Genomic DNA, 27,140 nt, shown 5'->3' with positions numbered 1-27,140 from the left:
GTCACTGGGATGAACTGGGATTGAACTGGGACTCACTGGGATGGACTGGGACTCACTGGGAACTCCGGCACCATCCGCGCATGCGCGGACTCACTCCCTGACGTCACCGCTCCGCCGACCGCCCTCCCTCCCTCGCGCAGGCGCAAACGCGCTGACGTCACTTCCGCAGCGCCCCGTCACGATGGAGGAGCTGGGGCTGCTCGGGGAGAAGCCTCAGGTGAGGGGGGGATGGGGGGGGAGGGGCTCGGGGGGGTCCCCAAAACCTCGGGGGGACCCCAAAACCTGGGGGGGGGGAGGGGCAGGGGGGGAGAGCCCAAAAATCCCAAAAACCCCAAAAAAACAGCGCGCGCGAGGGGGGGGAGGGGCCACAGGGGGGGTTTGAGGGGGTCCCCGCTTTGTTGGGCTGTGCCCACTTCCGGGTTTGGCCACGCCCACTTATTGGGTTATACCAATTTGGGGTTGGAGGGGGGGGAGGCCCAGGACGCCCCCAAAACCCCTCAGGAAACCCCGAAATTTGGGAATTTTTCCCCCCAAAATTTGGGAGTTTTCCCCAAAAAATTTGGGAATTCTCACCCTAAATCCCCTCAGGGACCCCTGAAATTTGGGATTTTTCCCCCCCCAAAATTTGGGAATTTCCCCCAAGATCCCCCAAAAATCCCTCAAGGAACCCCAATATTTGGGAATTCTCTCCCCCCAGAACCCCAAAATTTGGGAATTTTCCCCCAGGATTCTCCCGAAATTTGGGAATTCTCACACAAAAGGCCCCCTAAATATGGCAATTTCCTCTCAGGGACCCCAAAAATTTGGGAATTTTCACCCAAAATTTGGGAATTCTCATCAAAATACCCCCAAAATTTGAGAATCCCCCCCCCCAAAAAAATTTGGGAATTTTTCCCCCAGATTCCCCCAAAATTTGGGGATTTTCTCCCCCCCAGGACCCCAAAATTTGGGAATTTTTCCCCAAAATTTGGTATTTTTTCCCCAAAACCCCCCAGAATTTGGGAATTTTCCCCAGAATTTGGTATTTTTTCCCTAAAACCCCCAAAATTTGGGAATTCTCATCAAAATACCCCCAAAATTTGGGAATTTTCCCTCAGATTCCCCCAAAATTTGGGCATTTTCTCCCCCCCAGGACCCCAAAAGTTGGGAATTTTCTCCCAAAACCCCCAAAATTTGGGAATTTTCCCCCAAATTTGGGATTTTCCCTCCCCCAGGACGATGTCCCGGCCTCGGCCGCCCCCCGGCCCCTGCCCGGCCTCTCCTTCCTGGTGCCCGAGCCCGAGGACCTGGAGGATCTGTACAGCCGGTACAAGGTGAGACATGTGTGTGTGACATGTGTGTGACATGTGGGACACGTGTGGGACATGTGTGAGGGGTTACAGGGACCTGGAGGATCTGTACAGCAGGTACAAGGTGAGAGACGTGTGTGACACGTGTGTGACAGGTGTGTGACACGTGTGTGACAGGTGTGTGACAGGTGAGACATGTGTGTGACAAGTGTGTGACGTGTGTGACACGTGTGTGACGTATATGTGACAGGTGTGTGACAGGTGTGAGGACCTGGAGGATCTGTACAGCCGGTACAAGGTGAGAACACACCTGGACATGTGTGTGACAGGTGTGTGACATGTGTGTGACACGTGTGTGACATGTGTGTGACAGGTGTGTGACATGTGTGGGACAGGTGTGAGGGGTTACAGGGACCTGGAGGATCTGTACAGCCGGTACAAGGTGAGAGACACGCGTGTGTGACGTGTGTGACACACCTGGGACATGTGACACACGTGTGTGTGACAGGTGTGAGGGGTTACAGGACCTGTACAGCCGGTACAAGGTGAGAGACACACGTGTGTGACACGTGTGACACGGGTGTGACACGAGTGTGACAGGTGTGACACGTGTGTGATAGGTGTGTGACGTGTGTGAGACAGGTGTGTGACACGTGTGAGACATGTGTGTGACAGGTGTGTGACAGGTGAGACACGTGTGGTGTGACAGGTGTGTGACAGGTGTGTGTACAGGTGTGTGATACAGGTGTGGGACACGTGACACATGTGTGACAGGGACCTGGAGGATCTGTACAGCCGGTACAAGGTGAGAGACACGCGTGTGACACGTGTGTGACACACAAGGGACATATGTGACAGGTGTGTGAGAGGTGTGTGACATGTGACACGTGTGTGACAGGGGTGTGACAATGTCCCCTGGCCCAGGTGTAACCCCAGTGTAACCCCGGAGTATCCCAGGTGTAACCCCGGTGTATCTCAGGTGTATCCCAGGTGTCCCCTCAGCTATCTCAGGTGTATCTTAGGTGTATCCCAAGTGTATCTCAGGTACTTTAGGTGTATCCCAGGTGTATCCCAGGTGTAACCCAGGAGTAACCCCGGTGTATCTGAGATGTATCTCACATAACCCAGGAGTATCTCAGGTGGTTCAGGTGTAACCCAGGAGTATCTCAGGTGTAACCCAGGTGTATCTGTCCCCCTCAGAAGCTGCAGCAGGAGCTGGAGTTCCTGGAGGTGCAGGAGGAGCCCAGCCTGGCACAGGTGTAACCCAGGTGTAACCCAGGTGTATCTCAGGAGTATCTCAGGTGTATCTCAGGAGTATCTCAGGTGTATTTTTCACCCTCAGAAGCTGCAGCAGGAGCTGGAGTTCCTGGAGGTGCAGGAGGAGCCCAGCCTGGCACAGGTGTAACCCAGGTGTATCTCACATAACTCAGGTGTATCTCAGGTGGTTCAGGTGTAACCCAGGTGTAACCCAGGAGTATCTCAGGTGTATTTCTCACCCTCAGAAGCTGCAGCAGGAGCTGGAGTTCCTGGAGGTGCAGGAGGAGCCCAGCCTGGCACAGGTGTAACCCAGGTGTAACCCAGGTGTAACCCAGGTGTAACCCAGGTGTAACCCAGGTGTATCTCAGGTGGTTCAGGGATATCTCAGGTCTCTCAGGTGTAACTCAGGTGTAACTCAGGTGTAACCCAGGTGTATCTGACCCTCAGAAGCTGCAGCAGGAGCTGGAGTTCCTGGAGGTGCAGGAGGAGCCCGGCCTGGCACAGGTGTAACCCAGGTGTAACCCAGGTGTAACCCAGGTGTAACCCAGGTGTAACCCAGGTGTAACCCAGGTGGTTCAGGTGTAACTCAGGTGTAACCCAGGTGTAACCCAGGTATCTCAGGTGTAACCCAGGTGTAACCCAGGTGTATCTGTCATGTTTAGAAGCTGCAGCAGGAGCTGGAGTTCCTGGAGGTGCAGGAGGAGCCCAGCCTGGCACAGGTGTAACCCAGGTGTAACCCAGGTGTATCTCAGGTGGTTCAGGGATATCTCAGGTCTCTCAGGTGTAACCCAGGAGTATCTCAGGTGTAACCCAGGTGTATCTCATGTGCAGAAGCTGCAGCAGGAGCTGGAGTTCCTGGAGGTGCAGGAGGAGCCCAGCCTGGCACAGGTGTAACCCAGGTGGTTCAGGTGTAACCCAGGTGTAACCCAGGTGTATCTCAGGTGTATCTCACATAACTCAGGTGTATCTCAGGTGGTTCAGGTGTAACCCAGGTGTAACCCAGGTGTATCTCAGGTGTATTTCTCACCTGTCCCACCCTCAGAAGCTGCAGCAGGAGCTGGAGTTCCTGGAGGTGCAGGAGGAGCCCAGCCTGGCACAGGTGTAACCCAGGTGTAACCCAGGTGTAACCCAGGTGTATCTCACATAACTCAGGTGTAACCCAGGTGTAACCCAGGTGTATCTCATGTGCAGAAGCTGCAGCAGGAGCTGGAGTTCCTGGAGGTGCAGGAGGAGCCCAGCCTGGCACAGGTGTAACCCAGGTGTAACCCAGGTGTATCTCAGGTATCTCAGGTGTATCTCAGGTGTATCTCAGGTGTATCTCGCCCTCAGAAGCTGCAGCAGGAGCTGGAGTTCCTGGAGGTGCAGGAGGAGCCCAGCCTGGCTCAGGTGTAACCCAGGTGTAACCCAGGTGTAACCCAGGTGTATCTCAGGTATCTCAGGTGTAACCCAGGTGTAACCCAGGTGTATCTCACATAACTCAGGAGTATCTCAGGTGTAACCCAGGTGTATCTGTCCCCCTTAGAAGCTGCAGCAGGAGCTGGAGTTCCTGGAGGTGCAGGAGGAGCCCAGCCTGGCACAGGTGTAACCCAGGTGTATCTCAGATGTATCTCATATAACTCAGGTGTATCTCAGGTGGTTCAGGTGTAACCCAGGTGTAACCCAGGTGTAACCCAGGTGTATCTGACCTTTAGAAGCTGCAGCAGGAGCTGGAGTTCCTGGAGGTGCAGGAGGAGTACATCAAGGACGAGCAGCGCAACCTCAAGAAGGAGTTCCTGCACGCGCAGGAGGAGGTGAAGCGGATCCAGAGCATCCCCTTGGTCATCGGGCAGTTCCTGGAGGCCGTGGACCAGAACACGGCCATCGTGGGCTCCACCACAGGTGAGGGCACCTGGGCACACCTGGGCACACCTGGGGACACCCAGATACACCTGGGCACACACCTGGGCACAGTTACACACACCTGGGCACACCTGGGCACACCTGGGCACAGTTACACACACCTGGGCACACACCTGGGCACACCTGGGCACACCCAGATACACCTGGGCACAGTTACACACACCTGGGCACACACCTGGGCACAGCCATCGTGGGCTCCACCACAGGTGAGGGCACCGGGCACACCTGGGCACACACCTGGGCACACCTGGGCATGCTGGGCACACCCAGACACACCTGAGTACACACCTGGGCACACCTGGGCATACCTGGGCATACCTGGGGACACACCTGGAGACAGGTGAGACACACCTGGGCACACCTGGGTACACCTGGGCACACCTAGGTACACCTGGGGACACACCTGGGCACACCTGGGCACAGTTACACACACCTGGCATGGGTTGGGTGTGTCCCATTGGTCATCGGGCAGTTCCTGGAGGCCGTGGACCAGAACACGGCCATCGTGGGCTCCACCACAGGTGAGGGCACCTGGGCACACACCTGGGCACACCTGGGCACACCTGGGGACACACCTGGGCACACCCAGATACACCTGGGCACACCCAGATACACCTGGGCACAGTTACACACACCTGGGGACACACCTGGGCACACCTGGGCACAGTTACACACACCTGGACACACACCTGGGCACACCTGGGCACAGTTACACACACCTGGGCACACCTGGGCACAGTTACACACACCTGGGCACACCCAGATACACCTGGGCACACCTGGGCACACCTGGGGACACACCTGGGCACACACCTGGGCACAGCTGGGCACACCTGGGCACACACCTGGGCACACCCAGACACACCTGGGCACACCCAGATACACCTGGGCACAGTTACACACACCTGGGCACACCTGGGCACAGCTGGGCACACCCAGATACACCTGGGCACAGGTCAGACACACCTGGGTACAGCTAGAGACACCTGGGCACACCTGGGCACTCACCTGGGCACACCTGGGCACACCCAGATACACCTGGGCACACCTGGGCACAGTTACACACACCTGGGCACACCTGGGCACACCCAGACACACCTGGGCACACACCTGGGCACACCTGGGCACAGTTACACACACCTGGCATGGGTTGGGTGTGTCCCATTGGTCATCGGGCAGTTCCTGGAGGCCGTGGACCAGAACACGGCCATGGTGGGCTCCACCACAGGTGAGGGCACCTGGGCACAGGTGAGACACACCTGGGGACAGTTACACACACCTGGGCACAGGTGAGACACACCCAGATACACCCAGATACACCTGGGCACACCTGGGCACACCCAGATACACCTGGGTACAGGTGAGACACACCTGGACACACCTGGGCACACCTGGGCACAGGTGAGACACACCTGGGCACACACCTGGGCACACCCAGACACACCTGGGCACACCTGGGCACACCTGGGCACACGTGGGGGCATCTCAGATACACCTGGGGACACACCTGGGCACACCTGGGCACACCTGAGGCCTCACCTGGCCATGGTGAGGACGTAAGGACGGAACCTTCCCACCCAACCTGGCCACGCCCACACCTCCCCACGTCCTCTCCAACCACACCCAGAGCCCATCCCAGCACCATCCCACCTGCCCCAGGTGGGGCCCAGGTGACCTCCTGGTGAGCTCCAGGTGATCTCCAGGTGTCTCCTGGTGATCTCCAGGTGAGCTCCTGATGATTTCCTGGTGATCTCCTGGTGAGGTCTAGGTGATCTCCTGGTGATTTGGTGATCTCCTGGTGGTCTCCAGGTGATCTCCAGGTGGTCTAGGTGATCTCCAGGTATGTCCTGGTGATCTCCAGGTGAGGTCCAGGAGGTCCAGGTGATCTCCTGGTGGGGTCTAGGTGAGCTCCAGGTGAGGTCCTGGTGATCTCCAGGTATCTCCTGGCGATCTCCTGGTGGTCTCCAGGTGGTCTCCAGGTGATCTCCAGGTGATCTCCAGGTATCTCCTGGTGAGCTCCTGGTGATCTCCAGGAGGTCCAGGTGATCTCCTGGTGATCTCCAGGTGATCTCCTGGTGATCTCCAGGTGATCTCCTGGTGATCTCCGGGTGATCTCCTGGTGAGGTCTAGGTGATCTCCAGGTGATCTCCTGGTCATCTCCAGGTGATCTCCTGGTGATCTCCTGGTCATCTCCTGGTGATCTCCTGGTCATCTCCTGGTGATCTTCTGGTGACCTCCAGGAGGTCCAGGTGATCTCCTGGTGAGCTCCAGGTGACCTCCTGGTGACCCCCAGGTGATCTCCAGGTGATCTCCTGGTCATCTCCAGGTATCTCCTGGTGAGCTCCTGGTGATCTCCAGGTGAGGTCTAGGTGATCTCCAGGTATCTCCTGTTGATCTCCTGGTGGAGGTCTGGGTGATCTCCTGGCGATCTCCTGGTCATCTCCAGGTGATCTCCTGGTGATCTCCTTGTGATTTCCAGGTGAGGTCTAGGTGATCTCCAGGTGACCTCCAGGTGATCTCCTGGTCATCTCCAGGTGATCTCCTGGTGATCTCCTGGTGATCTCCAGGTGAGCTCCAGGTGAGCTCCAGGTGGTCTAGGTGATCTCCAGGTATGTCCTGGTGATCTCCAGGTGAGATCTAGGTATTTCCAGATGATCTCCAGGTGAGGTCCAGGTGATCTCCTGGTGGTCTCCAGGTATCTCCTGGTGATCTCCAGGCGAGCTCCAGGTGAGGTCCAGGTGAGGTCTAGGTGAGCTCCAGGTGAGGTCCTGGTGATCTCCAGGTATCTTCTGGTCATCTCCTGGTGGTCTCCAGGTGAGGTCCAGGTGGATCTCCTGGTGATCTCCTGGTGATCTCCTGGTGGGGTCCTAGTGATCTCCAGGTATCTCCTGGTCATCTCCTGGTGATCTCCTGGTCATCTCCAGGTGTCTCCTGGTGATCTCCTGGTGGGGTCTAGGTGATCTCCTGGTGGTCTCCAGGTGATCTCCTGGTCATCTCCTGGTGATCTCCTGGTGATCTCCAGGTGATCTCCTGGTCATCTTCTGGTCATCTCCAGGTGTCTCCTGGTGATCTCCTGGTGGGGTCTAGGTGATCTCCTGGTGGTCTCCAGGTATCTCCTGGTGATCTCCAGGTGATCTCCAGGTATCTCCTGGTCATCTTCTGGTGATCTCCAGGTGATCTCCTGATGATCTCCAGGTGATCTCCTGGTCATCTCCTGGTGATCTCCTGGTGATCTCCAGGTGAGCTCCTGGTGATCTCCAGGTGATCTCCAGGTGAGGTCCTGGTGAGGTCCAGGTGATCTCCAGGTATCTCCTGGTGATCTCCTGGTGATCTCCTGGTGATCTCCTGGTGATCTCCGGGTGATCTCCTGGTCATCTTTTGGTCATCTCCTGGTCATCTTCTGGTCATCTCCTGGTGACCCCCGGTGTCCCCGCAGGCTCCAACTACTACGTGCGCATCCTGAGCACCATCGACCGCGAGCTGCTCAAGCCCAACGCCTCGGTGGCGCTGCACAAGCACAGCAACGCCCTGGTGGACGTCCTGCCGCCCGAGGCCGACAGCAGCATCATGATGCTGACCTCAGGTGGGCACACCTGGGCACACCTGGGCACACCTGGGCACACCTGGGGGCACCTGGGATCCATAAAACGTCGTTTTGGGGGGAAAAAATGGAGTTTGGGGTCCAAAAAATGGAGTTTATGGTGAAGAAATGGGGTTTGGGGTCATCAGAAGTTCATGAGATGTTCTGAGGAACCATCCTGAGAACATCGAGTTTTACCTGGGCACAGCTGGGCACACCTGGGATCCATAAAACGTCGCTTTGGGGGGAAAAAATGGGGTTTGGGGCCATCAGAAGTTCATGAGATGTTCTGAGGAACCATCTTGAGAACATTGGGTTTCACCTGGGAACACCTGGGATCCATAAAACGTCGTTTTGGGGTGAAAAAATGGGGTTTGGGGTCCAAAAAATGGGGTTTGGGGTGAAAAAATGGGGTTTGGGGTCATCAGAAGTTCATGAGATGTTCAGTGGAACCATGCTGGGGTAATCAGGGGACACCTGGGATCCATAAAACGTCGTTTTGGGGGGAAAAAATGGGGTTTGGGGTCCCAAAAATGGGGTTTGGGGCCATCAGAAGTTCATGAGATGTTCTGAGGAACCACATTGAGGTCATTAGGTGACACCTGGGCACACCTGGGGGCACCTGGGATCCATAAAACGTCGTTTTGGGGGAAAAATTGGATTTTGGGGTGAAAAAAATGGGGTTTGGGGTCATCTGAAGTTCATGAGATGTTCTGAGGAACCATGCTGGGGTAATCAGGGCACACCTGGGCACACCTGGGCACAGCTGGGGGCACCTGGGATCCATAAAACGTTGTTTTGGGGGGAAAAAATGGGGTTTGGGGTCCCAAAAATGGGGTTTGGGGTCCTCAGAAGTTCATGAGATGTTCTGAGGAACCATCTTGAGACCATCAGGTTTCACCTGGGCACACCTGGGATCCATAAAACGTCGTTTTGGGGAAAAAAATTGGGGTTTGGGGTCCAAAAAATGGGGTTTGGGGTGAAAAAATGGGGTTTGGGGTCATCAGAAGTTCATGAGATGTTGAGTGGAACCATGATGCTGACCTCAGGTGGGCACACCTGGGCACACCTGGGCACACCTGGGGGCACCTGGGCACACCTGGGATCCATAAAACCTTGTTTTGGGGAGAAAAAATGGGGTTTGGGGCCATCAGAAGTTCATGAGATGTTCTGAGGAACCATGCTGGGGTAATCAGGGCACACCTGGGCACATGTGGGGGCACCTGGGATCCATAAAACGTCGTTTTGGGGGGAAAAAATGGGGTTTGGGGTCCAAAAAATGGGGTTTGGGGCCATCAGAAGTTCATGAGATGTTCTGAGGAACCATCTTGAGAACATTGGGTTTCACCTGGGAACACCTGGGATCCATAAAACGTCGTTTTGGGGTGAAAAAATGGGGTTTGGGGCCATCTGAAGTTCATGAGATGTTGAGGAGAACCAGCCTGGGGGCACCTGGGCACACCTGGGATCCATAAAACGTCGTTTTGGGGAAAAAAAATGGAGTTTGGGGTGAAAAAATGGGGTTTGGGGCCATCAGAAGTTCATGAGATGTTGAGTGGAACCATGATGCTGACCTCAGGTGGGCACCTGGGGCACCTGGGATCCATAAAACGTCGTTTTGGGGGGAAAAAATGGGGTTTGGGGTCCAAAAAATGGGGTTTGGGGTCATCAGAAGTTCATGAGATGTTGAGGAGAACCATCTTGAGAACATCGGGTTTCACCTGGGCAAACCTGGGGACATCTGGGGGCACCTGGGATCCATAAAACGTCGTTTTGGGGGGAAAAAATGGGGTTTGGGGTCCCAAAAACGGGGTTTGGGGTCACCTGAAGTTCATGAGATGTTCTGAGGAACCATCTTGGTGTCACCTGGGCACACCTGGGCTTGTTCCCAGTCCATCCCAGTTGCCCCCCAGACCAGAAGCTGGACATGGTGGTCACTCCTTGGTCACTCCTTGGTCACTCCTTGGTCACCCCTTGGTGTCTCCAGTTGACCTTGGAGAAGTTCTTGGTCCATCCTGGTTGTCCCCTGTCCCCAGACCAGAAGCTGGACATGGTGGTCACTCCTTGGTCACTCCTTGGAGAAGTTCTTGGTGACCCCAGTCCACCCTGGTCCATCCCAGTTGTCCCCTGTCCCACCAGACCAGAAGCTGGACATGGTGGTCACCCCTTGGTCACCCCTTGGTCCATCCTTGGTCCACCCCGGTTGTCCCCCCAGACCAGAAGCTGGACATGGTGGTCACTCCTTGGTTTCTCCTTGGTCACTCCTTGGTCACCCCTTGGTCACCCCTTGGTCACCCCTTGGTCCACCCGGTTGTCCCCAGACCAGAAGCTGGACATGGTGGTCACTCCTTGGAGAAGTTCTTGGTGACCCCTGTCCATCCTTGGTCCACCCGGTTGTCCCCAGACCAGAAGCCGGACGTTGTCTACGCCGACATCGGTGGCATGGACATCCAGAAGCAGGAGGTCCGCGAGGCCGTGGAGCTGCCGCTGACCCACTTCGAGCTCTACAAGCAGGTGGGACCTCCTGGAGACCTCCTGGACCTTCTGGACCTTCTGGGGACCTTCTGGGGTGTCCTGGGACCTTCTGGGACCTTCTGGGGACCTTCTGGAACCTTCTGGGATCTTCTGGGGACCTTCTGGGGTGTCCTGGGGACCTTCTGGGGATCTTCTGGGATGTTCTGGGACCTCCTGGACCTTCTGGGGTGTCCTGGGAACTTCTGGGACTTTCTGGGACCTTCTGGGGATCTTCTGGGGTGTCCTGGGGACCTTCTGGGGACCTTCTGGGATCTTCTGGGACCTTCTGGGGATGTTCTGGGACCTTCTGGGGACCTCCTGGGACCTTCTGGGGTGTCCTGGGACCTTCTGGAACCTTCTGGGGTGTCCTGGGGACCTTCTGGGACCTTCTGGGGACCTTCTGGGGATGTTCTGGGACCTCCTGGACCTTCTGGGACCTTCTGGGGTGTCCTGGGGACCTTCTGGGACCTTCTGGGGATCTTCTGGGGATCTTCTGGGACCTTCTTGGGATGTTCTGGGACCTTCTGGGGTGTCCTGGGACCTCTTGGGGACCTCCAGGTCACCTTGAGGAGCTCCAGGTGACTTTGAGGACCTCCAGGTCACTTTGGAGACCCTCAGGTGACCTTGAGGACCTTCAGGTCACCTTGGGGACCTCCAGGGTCACCTTGAGGAGCTCCAGGTCACCTTGAGGACCTCCAGGTCACCTTGAGGACCTTCAGGTCACTTTGAGGAGCTCCAGGTCACCTTGAGGAGCTCCAGGTCACTTTGAGGACCTCCAGGTGACCTTGAGGACCTCCAGGTCACCTTGGGGACCTCCAGGTCACCTTGGGGACCTCCAGGTTCCTCGAGGAGCTCCAGGTCACTTTGAGGAGCTCCAGGTTCCTTGAGGAGCTCCAGGTCACCTTGAGGACCTCCAGGTCACCTTGGAGACCTTCAGGTGATCTTTAGGCCACTTTGAGAACCTTCTGGTCACCTTGAGGATCTCCAGGTGCCCTTGAGGACCTCCAGGTCACCTTGAGGACCATCAGGTGGCTTTGAGGATCTCCAGGTTCCTGGGGTGCCCGGGGTCCTCACGGCCGCGTCTTCTCCTGCGCAGATCGGCATTGACCCCCCCCGGGGGGTGCTCATGTACGGCCCCCCCGGCTGCGGGAAGACCATGCTGGCCAAGGCGGTGGCCCACCACACCACCGGTGGGTCTGGGGACATCTGGGGGGCTTGGGGACACCTGGGGAGGTCCTGGGTGGGATTTGGGGGCATCTCGAGAAGTTTGGAGACATCTCAGTGGGGTTTGGGGACATCTGGGGAGGTCCTGGGTGGGATTTGGGGACATCTCGAGAAGTTTGGAGACATCTGGGTGGGGTTTGGAGACATCTGGGTGGGGTTTGGAGACATCTCGGGGGGGTTTGGGGACATCTGGGTGGGGTTTGAGGAGGTTCTTGGGGTGAGGAACCTCCTGGAGAACCTTGGGATGAAGCTCAGGAACATCTCAGGGGGGTTTGGAGACATCTCACAGGGGTTTGGAGACATCTCAGGGGGGTTTGGGGACATCTCAAGAGGTCCTGGGTGGGATTTGGGGACATCTCGAGAAGTTTGGAGACATCTGGGTGGGGTTTGGGGACATCTCAGGGGGGTTTGGGGACATCTGGAGAGGTCCTGGGTGGGATTTGGGGTCATCTCGAGAAGTTTGGAGACACCTGGGTGGGGTTTGGGGACATCTCAGGGGGGTTTGGGGACATCTGGGTGGGGTTTGAGGAGGTTCTTGGGGTGAGGAACCTTCTGGAGAACTTCAAAATGGACCTCTGGTTGAGTTTTGGAGACACCTGGGTGGGTTTGGGGACACCTGGTGGGTTTGAGGAGGTTCTTGGGGTGAGGAACCTTCTGGAGAACTTTGGGATGGAGCTCAGGAGCACCTGGTGGGGTTTGGGGACATCTCAGAGGGTTTGGGGACATCTCAGGGGGGTTTGGGGACATCTCGGGGGTTTGAGGAGGTTCTTGGGTGAGGAACCTTCTGGAGAACCTTGGGATGAAGGTCAGGAACATCTGGGTGGGTTTGGAGACATCTCAGAGGGTTTGGAGACATCTGGGTGAGGTTTGGAGACATCTCAAGAGTTTGGAGACATCTCAGGGGGGTTTGAGGAGGTTCTTGGGGGGAGAACCTCCTGGAGAACTCGAGATGAAGCTCAGGAACATCTGAGGGTTTGGGGAGATCTTGAGAAGTTTGGGACATCTCAGGGGGGTTTGGAGACATCTGGAGAGGTCCTGGGTGGGATTTGGGGTCATCTTGAGAAGTTTGGAGACATCTGGGTGGGGTTTGGAGACATCTCGGGGGGGTTTGGGGACATCTGGCTGGGGTTTGGAGACATCTGGGTGGGGTTTGGAGACATCTGGGTGGGGTTTGAGGAGGTTCTTGGGGTGAGGAACCTTCTGGAGAACTTTGGGATGAAGCTCAGGAGCACCTGGGTGGGTTTGGAGACATCTCAGAGGGGTTTGGAGACATCTCAGGGGGTTTGAGGAGGTTCTTGGGGGTGAGGAACCTTCTGGAGAACCTTGGGATGAAGCTCAGGAGCACCTGGGTGGGGTTTGGGGACATCTCAAGAGGTTTGGAGACATCTCGGGGGGGTTTGGGGACATCTCAGAGGGGTTTGGAGACATCTCAGAGGGGTTTGGGGACATCTCAGGGGGCTTGGGGACATCTCAGAGGGGTTTGGGGACATCTCGGGGGGGTTTGGGACATCTGGAGAGGTCCTGGTGGGATTTGGGGTCATCTCGAGAAGTTTGGAGACATTGGGTGGGGTTTGGGGACATCTGGGTGGGGTTTGGAGACATCTGGTGGGGTTTGAGGACATCTCAGGGGGTTGGGACATCTGGGTGGGGTTTGGGGACATCTCAGAGGGGTTTGGGGACATCTCAGAGGGGTTTGGAGACATCTCAGAGGGGTTTGGAGACATCTCAGAGGGGTTTGGAGACATCTGGGTGGGGTTTGGGGACATCTCAGAGGGGTTTGGGGACATCTGGGTGGGGTTTGGAGACACCTGGGTGGGGTTTGAGGAGGTTCTTGGGGGTGAGGAACCTCCTGGAGAACTTCAGGATGAAGGTCAGGAACATCTGGGTGGGTTTGGAGACATCTCAGGGGGGTTTGGGGACATCTCAGGGGGGTTTGGGGACATCTCAGAGGGGTTTGGGGACATCTCAGAGGGTCCTGGGTGGGATTTGGGGTCATCTCAAGAAGTTTGGAGACATCTCAGGGGGGTTTGGAGACACCTGGGTGGGTTTGGGGACATCTCAGAGGGGTTTGGGGACACCTGGGTGGGGTTTGAGGAGGTTCTTGGAGGTGAGGAACCTTCTGGAGAACTTTGGGATGAAGCTCAGGAACATCTGGGTGGGGTTTGGGGACATCTGGAGGGGTTTGGAGACATCTGGAGGGTTTGGAGACATCTCAGGGGGTTTGGGGACATCTCAGGATCCTGGTGGTCTCCGTGGGTTTCTGGAGATGTTTCTTGGGTTCCTGGTGGTCTCCATGGAGTTCCTGGAGATGTTTTTGGGTTCTGATGATCTCCATGGGTTTTGGTGATCTCCATGGGTTCCTGGTGGGATTTTTGGAGATTCTGGAGATGTTTTGGGTTCCTGGTGGTCTCCATGGGGTTCCTGGTGGTCTCCATGGGGTTTTGGAGTTGGTTTTGGGTTCCTGGTGGTCTCCATGGGGTTCCTGGTGGTCTCCATGGGCTCCTGGTGGGATTTTTGGAGATTCTGGAGATGTTTCGGGTTCCTGGTGGTCTCCATGGGGTTTCTGGAGATGTTTTTTGGGTTCTTGATGATCTCCATGGGGTTCCTGGTGGTCTCCGTGGGGTTTCTGGAGATGTTTTGGGTTCCTGGTGGAATTTTTGGAGATTCTGGAGATGTTTTGGGTTCCTGATGATCTCCATGGGGTTTTGGAGTTGGTTTTGGGTTCCTGGTGGTCTCCATGGGTTCCTGGTGGGATTTTTGGGGTTTCTGGAGATGTTTTGGGTTCCTGGTGGTCTCCATGGGGTTTCTGGAGATGTTTTTTGGGTTCTTGATGATCTCCATGGGGTTCCTGATGGTCTCCATGGGTTCCTGGTGGTCTCCATGGTGTTTCTGGTGGGATTTTTGGAGATTCTGGAGATGTTTTGGGTTCCCGGTGGTCTTTATGGGTTCCTGATGATCTCCATGGGTTCCTGATGATCTCCATGGGTTCCTGGTGGTCTCCATGGGGTTCCTGGAGATGTTTTGGGTTCCTGGTGGTCTCCATGGGTTCCTGGTGGGATTTTTGGAGATTCTGGAGATGTTTTGGGTTCCTGGTGGTCTCCATGGGTTCCTGGTGGTCTCCATGGGTTCCTGGTGGTCTCCATGGGGTTTCTGGAGATGTTTTTTGGGTTCTTGATGGTCTCCATGGGTTCCTGGTGGTCTCCATGGATTCCCGGTGGGATTTTTGGGATTTCTGGAGATGTTTTTTGGGTTCCTGATGGTCTCCATGGATTCCTGGTGGGATTTTTGGAGATTCTGGAGATGTTTTGGGTTCTTGATGATCTCCATGGGGTTTCTGGAGTTGGTTTTGGGTTCCTGATGATCTCCATGGATTCCTGGTGGGATTTTTTGGGTTCCTGGAGATGTTTTGGGTTCCTGGTGGTCCCCCCGGGTTCCCGGTGACATTTCTGCCCCCATGGACATCTCCAACCCTGGTTTTGGGGTGGTGTCCTCTCCAGCGGCCTTCATCCGCGTGGTGGGCTCGGAGTTCGTGCAGAAGTACCTGGGCGAGGGCCCGCGCATGGTGCGCGACGTTTTCCGCCTGGCCAAGGAGAACGCGCCGGCCATCATCTTCATCGACGAGATCGACGCCATCGCCACCAAGCGCTTCGACGCCCAGACCGGCGGTGAGGACCTGGACCTCCACGGGGTGGGGTTATGGAGGTCCTGGGTGGACCTTTGGTGGTCCTGGATGGATTTGGGGTGGTTTTGGGTGGAGTTTGGGTGGTTTTGGGTGGGTTTTTGGGGTGAGGAACCTTCTGGAGAACTTCTGGATGAAGTTGATGGTGAGGAACCTTCTGGATGGAGGTCAGGAGAACATCAAGGTGGGGTTTGAGGACCTCAGACCTTCAATCTGGCCAGGGGTCTCCATGGGGTGGAGTTATGGAGGTCCTGGGTGGAGTTTGGGTGGATTTGGGTGGGGTTTTGGGGTGAGGAACCTTCTGGAGAACTTCTGGATGAAGGTCAGGAGAACATCAAGGTGGGGTTTGAGGACCTCAGACTGAGGGTGAAGGTCCAGGACCCCCAAATTGGGGAGGGGTCTCCATTGAGATGGAGTTTGGGTGGTTTTGGGTGGGTTTTTGGGGTGAGGAACCTTCTGGAGAACTTCAGGATGGAGGTCAGGAGAACATCAAGGTGGGGTTTGAGGACCTGGAGCTCCATGGGGTGCGGTTGGGGAGGTCCTGGGTGGACCTCTGGTGGTCCTGGGTGGAGTTTGGGTGGAATTTTGGGGTGAGGAACCTTCTGGAGAACTTCTGGATGAAGGTCAGGAGAACATCAAGGTGGGGTTTGAGGACCTGGAGCTCCATGGGGTGGAGTTATGGAGGTCCTGGGTGGACCTCTGGTGGTCCTGGGTGGTTTTTGGTGGGATTTTGGGGTGAGGAACCTTCTGGAGAACTTCTGGATGAGGGTCAGAAGAACATCAAGGTGGACCTCAGACCCCCAAACTGGACACAGTTCTCCATGGGGTGGGTTTGTGAAGGTCCTGGGTGGGATTTAGGTGGTTTTTGGTGGGGTTTTGGGGTGAGGAACCTTCTGGAGAACTTCTGGATGAAGGTCAGGAGAACATCAAGGTGGGGTTTGAGGACCTGGAGCTCCATGGGGTGGAGTTATGGAGGTCCTGGGTGGACCTCTGGTGGTCCTGGGTGGAGTTTGGGTGGTTTTAGGTGGGATTTAGGTGGTTTTTGGTGGGATTTTGGGGTGAGGAACCTTCTGGAGAACTTCTGGATGGAGGTCAGGAGAACATCAAGGTGGACCTCAGACCCCCAAACTGGCCAGGGGTCTCCATGGGGTGGAGTTAGGGAGGTCCTGGGTGGAGTTTGGGTGGTTTTGGGTGGTTTTTGGTGGGATTTTGGGGTGAGGAACCTTCTGGAGAACTTCTGGATGAGGGTCAGAAGAACATCAAGGTGGGGTTTGAGGACCTGAAACTCCGTGGGATGGAGTTTGGAGGTCCTGGTGGACCTCTGGTGGTCCTGGGGGGTTTTAGGGTGGTTTTGAGTGGATTTGGGTGGTTTTGGTGGGTTTTTGGGTGAGGAACCTTCTGGAGAACTTCTGGATGGAGGCCAGGGAACATCAAGGTGGGGTTTGAGAACCTCAGGCCTCCATATTGGGAGGGTCTCCATGGGGTGGGGCTGGGAGGTCCTGGGTGGACCTCTGGTGGTCCTGGGTGGATTTGGGTGGTTTTGGGTGGTTCTGGGTGGGATTTTGGAGTGAGGAACCTTCTGGAGAACTTCAGGATGAAGTCAGGAGAACATCAAGGTGGGGTTTGAGGGCCCAGACCTCTGGCCTGGCCAGGGTCTCCATTGAGATGGAGTTATGGAGGTCCTGGTGGACCTCTGGTGGTCCTGGGTGGAGTTTGGGTGGTTTGGGTGGTTTTTGTGGGATTTGGGTGGTTTTTGAGGGATTTTGGCTGAGGAACCTTCTGGAGAACTTCTGGATGGAGGTCAGGAGAACATCAAGGTGGGGTTTGAGGACCTGGAGCTCCATGGGGTGGAGTTGGGGAGCTCCTGGGTGGACCTCTGGTGGTTTTGGGTGGAGTTTGGGTGGTTTTTGGTGGGTTTTTGGGGTGAGGAACCTTCTGGAGAACTTCTGGATGAAGTCAGGAGAACATCAAGGTGGGGTTTGAGGACCTGGAGCTCCATGGGTGGGGTGGTGGAGCTCCTGGGTGGACCTCTGGTGGTCCTGGGTGGATTTGGGTGGTCCTGGGGGGGATTTAGGTGGGTTTAGGTGGGTTTTTGGGCTTGAGGAACCTTCTGGAGAACTTCAGGATGGAGACCAAGATGGGTTCTAGGACATCTGGTAGGGTTTCAGGACCTGGAGCTCCATGGGGGAGGTTGTGGAGCTCCTGGGTGGACCTTTGGGGTCCTGGTGGAGTTTGGGTGGATTTGGGTGGTTTTTGGTGGGATTTGGGCTTGAGGAACCTTCTGAAGAACTTCTGGATGGAGGTCAGGAGAACATCAAAGTGGGGTTTGAGGACCTGGAGCTCCATGGGGTGGAGTTATGGAGGTCCTGGGTGGACCTCTGGTGGTCCTGGGTGGATTTGGGGTGGTTTTGGGTGGTTTTTGGTGGGATTTTGGGGTGAGGAACCTTCTGGAGAACTTCTGGATGGAGGTCAGGAGAACATCAAGGTGGGGTTTGAGGACCTCAGACCCCCAAACTGGCCAGGGGTCTCCATGGGGTGGAGTTATGGAGGTCCTGGGTGGACCTCTGGTGGTCCTGGGTGGAGTTTGGGTGGTTTTTGGTGGGTTTTTGGGGTGAGGAACCTTCTGGAGAACATCAGGATGGAGACCAAGATGGGTTCTAGGGACACCTGGGTGGGGTTTCAGGACCTGGAGCTCCATGGGGTGGAGTTGTGGAGGTCCTGGGTGGACCTCTGGTGGTCCTGGGTGGATTTGGGGTGGTTTTGGGTGGGTTTTTGGGGTGAGGAACCTTCTGGAGAACTTCAGGATGAAGGTCAGGAGAACATCAAGGTGGGGTTTGAGGACCTGGAGCTCCATGGGGTGGAGTTATGGAACTCCTGGGTGGACCTCGGTGGTCCTGGGTGGATTTGGAGTGGTTTGGGTGGTTTTTGGTGGGATTTGGGCTTGAGGAACCTTCTGGAGAACTTCAGGATGGAGGTCAGGAGAACATCAAGGTGGGGTTTGAGGACCTGGAGCTCCATGGGGTGGAGTTATGGAGCTCCTGGGTGGACCTTTGGTGGTCCTGGGTGGAGTTTGGGTGGTTTTTGGTGGGATTTGGTCTTGAGGAACCTTCTGGAGAACTTCTGGATGAAGTTCATGGTGAGGAACCTTCTGGAGAACCTCGGGATGGAGCTCAGGAGCACCTGGGTGGAATTTTGGGGTCACCTGGACGGAATTTTGGATTTTGGGTGGAATTTGGGGGTGAGGAACCTTCTGGAGAACTTCTGGAGAACTTCTGGAGAACCTGGGTGGAATTTTGGATTTTGGGTGGTCCCTCCAACCCAGAGGTCCCAAAATCTCCGTTTTTCACCCCAAGCCGACCGCGAGGTCCAACGGATCCTCCTGGAGCTCCTGAACCAGATGGACGGCTTCGACCAGAACGTCAACGTCAAGGTGGGACCTGGTGGCCTCAGGTGGGACCAGGGGTCCTCAGGTGTCCTCAGGTGTCCCCAGGTGTCTCCAGGTGACCACGGCCACCAACCTGGAGACACCTGGATCCAGAATTTTGGGGTTCTCATGGTCCTGGAGGGTCTCAGGTGTCCTCAGGTATCTCCAGGTGTCCTCAGGTATCTCCAGGAGATGGTGGCCACCAACCCTGAGGACACCTGGACACACCTGGACCGGCACTTCTGGGGTTCTTTGAGGTTTTATGGGGTTTCTATGGATTTTTATGGGGTTTTGGAGATCTCAGGTGTCCTCACCCCTCACCTGTCTCCAGGAGATGGTGGCCACCAACCAGGAGGACACCTGGACCAGGAACTATGGGAGTTTTTAGGGTTTTTTGAGGTTTTATGGAGTCTGTGTGGGATTTTATGGATTTTTATGGGGTTTTGGAGATCTCAGGTGTCCTCAGGTGTCCTCAGGTGTCCCTGTCCCCAGGAGATGATGGCCACCAACCAGGAGGACACCTGGACCATGAACTATTGGGGTTTTTTGAGGTTTTATGGAGTCTGTGTGGATCTTTATGGACTTTATGGGTTTTGGGGATGTCAGGTGTCCCTGTCCCCAGGAGATCATGGCCACCAACCATGAGGACACCTGGACCAGCAATTTCAGGGTTTTTTGAGGTTTTATGGAGTCTGTGTGGATTTTTATGAGGTTCTATGGGGTTTTGGAGATCTCAGGTGTCCTCACCTGCCACCTGTCTGCAGGAGATGATGGCCACCAACCAGGAGGACACCTTGGTCAGCAATTTCAGGGTTTTTTGAGGTTTTATGGAGTCTGTGTGGATCTTTATGAGGTTCTATGGGGTTTTGAGGATCTCAGGTGTCCTCACTTGTTCCCAGGAGATGATGGCCACCAACCATGGGCACACCTGGACCAGGAATTATGGGGTTTTTATGGAGTTTTATGGATTTTTATGACGTTTTATGGAGTCTGTATGGATTTTTATGAGGTTCTATGGGGTTTTGGAGATCTCAGGTGTCCTCACTTGTTCCCAGGAGATCATGGCCACCAACCTGGACCAGCTATTTTTGGGGTTTTATGGGGCTTCTACGGAGATTTTTGGGGTTTTTTGAGGTTTTATGGAGTCTGTGTGGATCTTTATGAGGTTCTATGGGGTTTTGGAGATCTCAGGTGTCCTCACTTGTTCCCAGGAGATCATGGCCACCAACCATGGGCACACCTGGACCAGGAACTATGGGGTTTTTTGAGGTTTTATGGAGTCTGTGTGGATCTTTATGAGGTTCTATGAGGTTTTGGAGATCTCAGGTGTCCCCAGGTGTCTCCTGTCCCCAGGTGATCGTGGCCACCAACCCTGAGGACACCTGGACCAGCAATTTCAGGGTTTTTTGAGGTTTTATGGAGTCTGTGTGGATTTTTATGAGGTTCTGTGGGGTTTTGAGGATCTCAGGTGTCCCCAGGTGTTCCCAGGAGATGGTGGCCACCAACCTGGACCAGCTATTTCTGGGGTTTTATGGGGCTTTTATGGAGATTTTTGGGGTTTTTTGAGGTGTTATGGAGTCTGTGTGGATTTTTATGGGGTTTTGGAGATGTCAGGTGTCCCCAGGTGTCCCCAGGTGTCCCCAGGTGTCCTCAGTGTCCCTGTCCCCAGGTGATCATGGCCACCAACCGCGCCGACACGCTGGACCCGGCGCTGCTCCGGCCCGGCCGCCTGGACCGCAAGATCGAGTTCCCGCTGCCCGACCGGCGGCAGAAGCGCCTCATCTTCTCCACCATCACCGGCAAGATGAACCTGTCCGAGGAGGTGGACCTGGAGGATTGTATCCACACCTGGGGGCACCTGGGCACCTGGGGGCATCTTGGGTACACCTGGGCATGGCTGGGCACACCTGGGCACACCTGGGGTGGGTTACAAACACACCTGGGCACACCTGGGCATGGCTGGGCACACCTGGGGGGGGTTAGAAACTCACCTTGGCACACCTGGAGGATTGTATTTGCACACCTGGGCACATACCTGGGCATGGCTGTGCACACACCTGGGGGCACCTGGGCACACCTGGGCACACCTGGGCATGGCTGGGGGCACCTGGGGGCACCTGGGCACACCTGGGGGTACCTGGGCACACCTGGGGGCATCTTGGGTACACCTGGGCACACCTGGGCACACCTGGGCACGCACCTGAGGGCATCTGGGGAGGGTTAGAAACTCACCTGGGCACACCTGGAGGATTGTATCCAAACCTGGGCACACCTGGGCATGGCTGGGTACACCTGGGCATGGCTGGGCACACCTGGGGGCACCTGGGGGCACCTGGGGTGGGTTACAAACACACCTGGGCACTCACCTGTCCGAGGAGGTGGACCTGGAGGATTGTATCCACACCTGGGGGCACCTGGGCATGGCTGGGCACACCTGGGCACACCTGGGCACGGCTGGGCATGGCTGGGCACACCTGGGGGCACCTGGGGGCACCTGGGCACACCTGGGCACGCACCTGAGGGCATCTGGGGTGGGTTACAAACACACCTGGGCACACCTGGGCACTCACCTGCCCGAGGAGGTGGACCTGGAGGATTGTATCCGCACCTGGGGGCACCTGGGGGCATCTGGGCACACCTGGGGGCACCTGGGGGCACCTGGGCACACACCTGGGCATGGCTGGGTACACACCTGGGGGGGGTTACAAACACACCTGGGCACACCTGGGGGCAGCTGGGCACACACCTGGGCACACCTGGTCACACACCTGGGCACACCTGGGGGGAGGGTTTAGAAACTCACCTGGGCACACCTGGGCATGGCTGGGTACACCTGGGGTGGGTTACAAACACACCTGGGCACTCACCTGTCCGAGGAGGTGGACCTGGAGGATTGTATCCACACCTGGGGGCACCTGGGGCACCTGGGCATGGCTGGGGGCACCTGGGCACACCTGGGGGCACACCTGGGCATGGTTGGGTACACCTGGGGGCACCTGGAGGATTGTATCCGCACCTGGGCACACCTGGGGGCACCTGGGGTGGGTTACAAACACACCTGGGCACACCTGGGAGGGTCAAAACACACCTGGGCACACACCTGGATGTGCCAAGGGCACACCTGGGCATGGCTGGGCATGGCTGGGCACACCTGGGCACACACCTGGGGGCACCTGGGCACACCTGGGCACACCTGGGGGCACCTGGGGGCACCTGGGCACACCTGGGGGCACCTGGAGGATTGTATCTGCACCTGGGCACACCTGGGCATGGCTGGGCACACACCTGGGGCACCTGGGGGCACCTGGGGTGGGTTACAAACACACCTGGGCATGGCTGGGCACACCTGGGCACACACCTGGGGGCACCTGGGCATGGCTGGGTACACCTGGGCACACACCTGGGGGCACCTGGGGGGGGTTAGGAACTCACCTGGGCACACCTGGAGGATTCTATCTGCACACCTGGGCACACCTGGGCACACCTGGGCATGGCTGGGCACACACCTGGGGGCACCTGGGGGCACACCTGGGCACACCTGGGGTGGGTTACAAACACAACTGGGCACTCACCTGTTGGAGGAGGTGGACCTGGAGGATTGTATCCACACCTGGGGGCACCTGGGGGCACCTGGGCACACCTGGGCATGGCTGGGCACACACCTGGGGGCACCTGGGCATGGCTGGGCACACCTGGGGGCACACCTGGGGGGTTACAAACACACCTGGGCACACCTAGGGGCAGCTGGGCACACACCTGGGCACACCTGGGGGGAGGGTTTAGAAACTCACCTGGGCACACTTGGGCATGGCTGGGCACACCTGGGGGCACCTGGGCACACCTGGGCATGGCTGGGCACACACCTGGGGGCACCTGGGCACGGCTGGGCACACCTGGGGGCATCTGGGGTGGGTTACAAACACACCTGGGCACTCACCTGTCCGAGGAGGTGGACCTGGAGGATTGTATCCACACCTGGGCACGGCTGGGGCACCTGGGCATGGCTGGGCACACACCTGGGCACACACCTGGGGCGGGTTACAAACACACCCGGGCACTCACCTGGGCACTCACCTGTCCAAGGAGGTGGACCTGGAGGATTGTATCCGCACCTGGGCACACCTGGGCACACCTGGGCATGGCTGGGCACACCTGGGCACACCTGGGGGCATCTGGGGTGGGTTACAAACACAGCTGGGCACACCTGGAGGATTGTATTTGTACACCTGGGCATGGCTGGGCACACCTGGGCACGCCTGGGGTGGGTTACAAACACACCTGGGCACTCACCTGTCCGAGGAGGTGGACCTGGAGGATTGTATCCACACCTGGGCACACCTGGGGGCACCTGGGCACACCTGGGGGTACCTAGGCACACCTGGGCACACTTGTGGGCACCTGGGGTGGGTTACAAACACACCTGGGCACTCATCTGGGCACTCACCTGGGCACTCACCTGTCCGAGGAGGTGGACCTGGAGGATTGTATCCACACCTGCGGGCACCTGGGGGCACCTGGGCACACCTGGGCATGGCTGGGGGCACACCTGGGGCACCTGGGGGCACCTGGGCATTGCTGGGCACACACCTGGGGGGGTTATAAACACACCTGGGCACATGTGGAGGATTGTATCTGCACACCTGGGGGCACCTGGGCATGGCTGGGGGGCACCTGGGGCGGTTCGAAATTCACCTGGGCACACCCAGGGGCACCTGGGCACACCTGAGTACACACCTGGGCATGGCTGGGTACACACCTGGGGAGAGTTAGAAACTCACCTGGGCACACCTGGGCATGGCTGGGCACATGCCTGGGGGCACATGGGCACACACCTGGGCACACCTGGGGGGGTTATAAACACACCTGGGCATACCAGGAGGCACCTGGGCATGGCTGGGCACACACCTGGGGGCATCTGGGAGGGTTGGGAATACACCTGAGCACACCTGGGGAGGGTTAGAAACACACCTGGGCACAGCTGGGGGGCACCTGGGGTGGTTAGGAACTCACCTGGGCACACCTGGACATGCTCTGGGCACACCTGGGCACACCTGGACATGCTCTGGGCACACCTGGGCATGCTCTGGGCACACCTGCGCCGTTTCCTTGACCCCCGACCCAGACGTGGCGCGGCCGGACAAGATCTCAGGGGCCGACATCAACTCCATCTGCCAGGAGGTGAGGGCACAGCTGGGCACACCTGGGCACACACCTGGGCACACCTGGGACAGGTGTCAGATACATCTGGGCACACCTGGGACATACCTGAGATACACCTGGGATACACCTGGGCACACCTGGGACAGGTGTCAGACACATCTGGGCACATCTGAGTATACTTGGGTATACCCCTGGGCACACCTGGGACATACCTGAGATACACTTGGGCACACCTGGGTGTACCTGGGCACAGCTGGGCACACCTGGGATACACCTGGGCATACCTGAGATACACTTGGGCACACCTGGGTATACCTGGGCACGCCTGGGATACACCTGGGCACACCTGGATATAACTGGGTATACACTGGCATACACCTGGGCACACCTGGGACACACCTGGGACATACCTGAGATACACTTGGGCACACCTGGGCACACCTGGGACATACCTGAGATACAGTTCGGCACACCTGGGCACACTTGAGATACACCTGGGCACAGCTGGGAATATCCACAGACACACCTGGGCACACCTGGGTATCCCTGGGACACACCTGGGCACACATGGGCATACCTGGGACAGGTGTCAGACACACCTGAGCTCACACCTGGGCACACGTGGGTACATCTCTGGCACACCTGGGCACACCTGGGACACACCTGAGCTCACACCTGGGCACACGTGGGTACATCTCTGACACACCTGGGCACACCTGGGCACACCTGGGACAGGTGCAATGGGAGCCTGGGGACACCTGGGGACAGAGTGTGACACACCCGTGGCTGGGTGGCACAGGTGAGTGACCAGAGGTGGCACAGGGGTGGCTGTGGCTCAGTGCGGGTGACGCAGATGGCACAGGTGACACTCAGGTGCCATCCCCAGGGTGCCATGCTGGCCGTGCGTGAGAACAGGTACACGGTGCTGGCACAGGTGGCACAGGTGTGGCTGTAGCTCAGTGCAGGTGACACTGAGGTGGCTGTAACTCGGTGTAGGTGGCACTGAGGTGTGCCAGGTGACACTCAGGTGACACTGAGGTGACACTCAGGTGACAAATGTGCCATCCCCAGGGTGGCATGCTGGCCGTGCAGGAGAACAGGTACACGGTGCTGGCACAGGTGGCACAGGTGTGGCTGTGGGTGGCACAGGTGACACTGAGGTGGCTGTAACTCGGTGTAGGTGGCACTGAGGTGTCCCAGGTGACACACAGGTGACACTGAGGTGACAAATGTGCCATCCCCAGGGTGGCACGCTGGCCGTGCAGGAGATCAGGTACACGGTGCTGGCACAGGTGTGGCTGTGGGTGGCACAGGTGACACAGGTGTGGCTGTAGCTCAGTGTAGGTGACACAGGTGACACTGAGGTGTCCCAGGTGACACACAGGTGACACTGAGGTGACACAGGTGGCACAGGTGACACACAGGTGACACTGGGGATGGCACAGGTGACACTCAGGTGACACTGAGGTGCCATCCCCAGGGTGGCACGCTGGCTGTGCAGGAGATCAGGTACACGGTGCTGGCACAGGTGTGGCTGTAGCTCAGTGTAGGTGACACTGGGGTGGCTGTAGGTGACACAGGTGACACTGAGGTGTCCCAGGTGACACTGAGGTGACACTGAGGTGACAAATGTGCCATCCCCAGGGTGGCATGCTGGCCGTGCGGGAGAACGGGTACACGGTGCTGGCACAGGTGTGGCTGTGGGTGGCACAGGTGACACAAGGGTGGGTCTAACTCAGTGTAGGTGACACTGAGGTGACACTGAGGTGTCCCAGGTGACACTGAGGTGACACTGAGGTGACAAATGTGCCATCCCCAGGGTGGCATGCTGGCCGTGCGGGAGAACAGGTACACAGAGGTGGCACAGGTGTGGCTGTGGCTCAGTGCAGGTGACAATGGGGTGGCTGTAGGTGACACAGGTGACACTGGGGATGGCACAGGTGACACTGAGGTGACACTGAGGTGCCATCCCCAGGGTGGCACGCTGGCCGTGCAGGAGAACAGGCACACAGAGGTGGCACACGTGACACAGGTGTGGCTGTGGGTGGCACAGGTGACACAAGGGTGGCTCTAACTCAGTGTAGGTGACACTGAGGTGACACTGGGGGTGTCCCAGGTGACACACAGGTGACACTGAGGTGCCATCCCCAGGGTGGCATGCTGGCAGTACGTGAGAACCGCTACATCGTGCTGGCCAAGGACTTTGAGAAGGCGTACAAAACCGTCATCAAGAAGGACGAGCAGGAGCACGAGTTCTACAAGTGACACCTTGGGGACACCTGGGGACACCGTGGGGACACCTGGGGACGTTCAAATAAAGCTGAGAGCGGAGCGAGAGCCTTGGAGTCTTTTTGGGGACATTGAGAGGGACACGGCTTTGGGGACACCAGGAGGGACCTGAGGACGCCGAGAGGGACATGGGGACACCTTAGGACATGGGACAATATGGGACACCAGGAGGGACTGGGGACATATGGGCATTTGGGGAATGGATGGGGCTTAGGGGACACTTGGGACATGCTGGGGGACTTGGGGACACTGGGATGGGCTTGGGGACATTTCTGGGCACTTGGGGACACTTTGGGGACACCGGGAGGGACATGGGGACACCCTTGGAGACACTGAGATGGCCTTGGGGACACTGGGAGGGATCTGGGGACAACCTGGGGACACTTTGGGGACACTGGGACATGGCTGGGGACACCTGGGGCACTGGGAATGGACACTGGGGATCCTTGAGAGGACCATGACAGGACATGGGGACATCCTGGGACACTGGGATAGGATGGGACTCGAGGACACCACTGGGACACTGTAAAGGACTTGGGACATGGGGACATCTACAGAGGGTTTGGGGACACCGATGACTTAGGGGCACTGGTGGGACATGGACACCTGGGGAACAGGACCAACACTTTGGGGACATTTTGGGACACTGGGCGCCTTGGGACAGAATCCTTGAGGACACCAGGACACCCCAGACCATCCCTGGAAACAACTTGGGGACATTTGCAGCCATTTTGGTCAATTATAGTCCCTTTTGCACCATTTTGGAGTATTTTTAGGCTATTTTTCAGCGGCTCGCGGCGATTTTTGGGATTTAGGAGCAGTTTT

At 57.2% G+C, this 27,140-nt stretch overlaps 1 protein-coding gene across 3 annotated transcripts; it reads left to right on the top strand.

Moving 5' to 3' along the window:
- The first annotated feature begins 115 nt into the window (after positions 1-115).
- On the top strand, positions 116-26,363 carry PSMC4 (proteasome 26S subunit, ATPase 4). 3 transcript variants are annotated; one of them, XM_064701151.1, is made up of 11 exons: positions 116-217; positions 1,215-1,313; positions 4,238-4,424; positions 7,882-8,028; positions 10,430-10,539; positions 11,636-11,729; positions 15,261-15,428; positions 18,796-18,872; positions 20,536-20,704; positions 23,989-24,044; positions 26,178-26,363. In XM_064701151.1, exons 1-11 carry the CDS (start codon positions 182-184, stop codon positions 26,289-26,291), a joined length of 1,257 nt encoding a protein of 418 aa, XP_064557221.1. In that variant the 5' UTR covers positions 116-181; the 3' UTR covers positions 26,292-26,363. The 3 variants fall into 3 exon arrangements, with proteins under 3 accessions (XP_064557221.1, XP_064557223.1, XP_064557222.1); XM_064701153.1 differs by lacking the exon at positions 26,178-26,363 and adding an exon at positions 25,671-25,775; XM_064701152.1 differs by lacking the exon at positions 26,178-26,363 and adding an exon at positions 25,098-25,307.
- Positions 26,364-27,140: the final 777 nt, after the last annotated feature.

Source organism: Zonotrichia leucophrys, unplaced genomic scaffold (genome assembly GCF_028769735.1).
Source record: "Zonotrichia leucophrys gambelii isolate GWCS_2022_RI unplaced genomic scaffold, RI_Zleu_2.0 Scaffold_361_52446, whole genome shotgun sequence".
NCBI classification, from domain to species: domain Eukaryota; kingdom Metazoa; phylum Chordata; class Aves; order Passeriformes; family Passerellidae; genus Zonotrichia; species Zonotrichia leucophrys.
The sequence above is the reverse complement of the archived record's forward strand: the minus strand, read 5'-3'. Positions and strand labels throughout refer to the sequence as shown.

Bases quoted from the DNA above. Each gene is read 5' to 3' on its own strand.
- PSMC4 (XM_064701151.1), top strand. From the start codon at position 182: ATGGAGGAGCTGGGGCTGCTCGGGGAGAAGCCTCAG. The intron at 218-1,214 runs GTGAGGGGGGGA...TCCCTCCCCCAG, and splicing joins TGCTCGGGGAGAAGCCTCAG to GACGATGTCCCGGCCTCGGC. The intron at 24,045-26,177 runs GTGAGGGCACAG...TGCCATCCCCAG, and splicing joins TCAACTCCATCTGCCAGGAG to GGTGGCATGCTGGCAGTACG.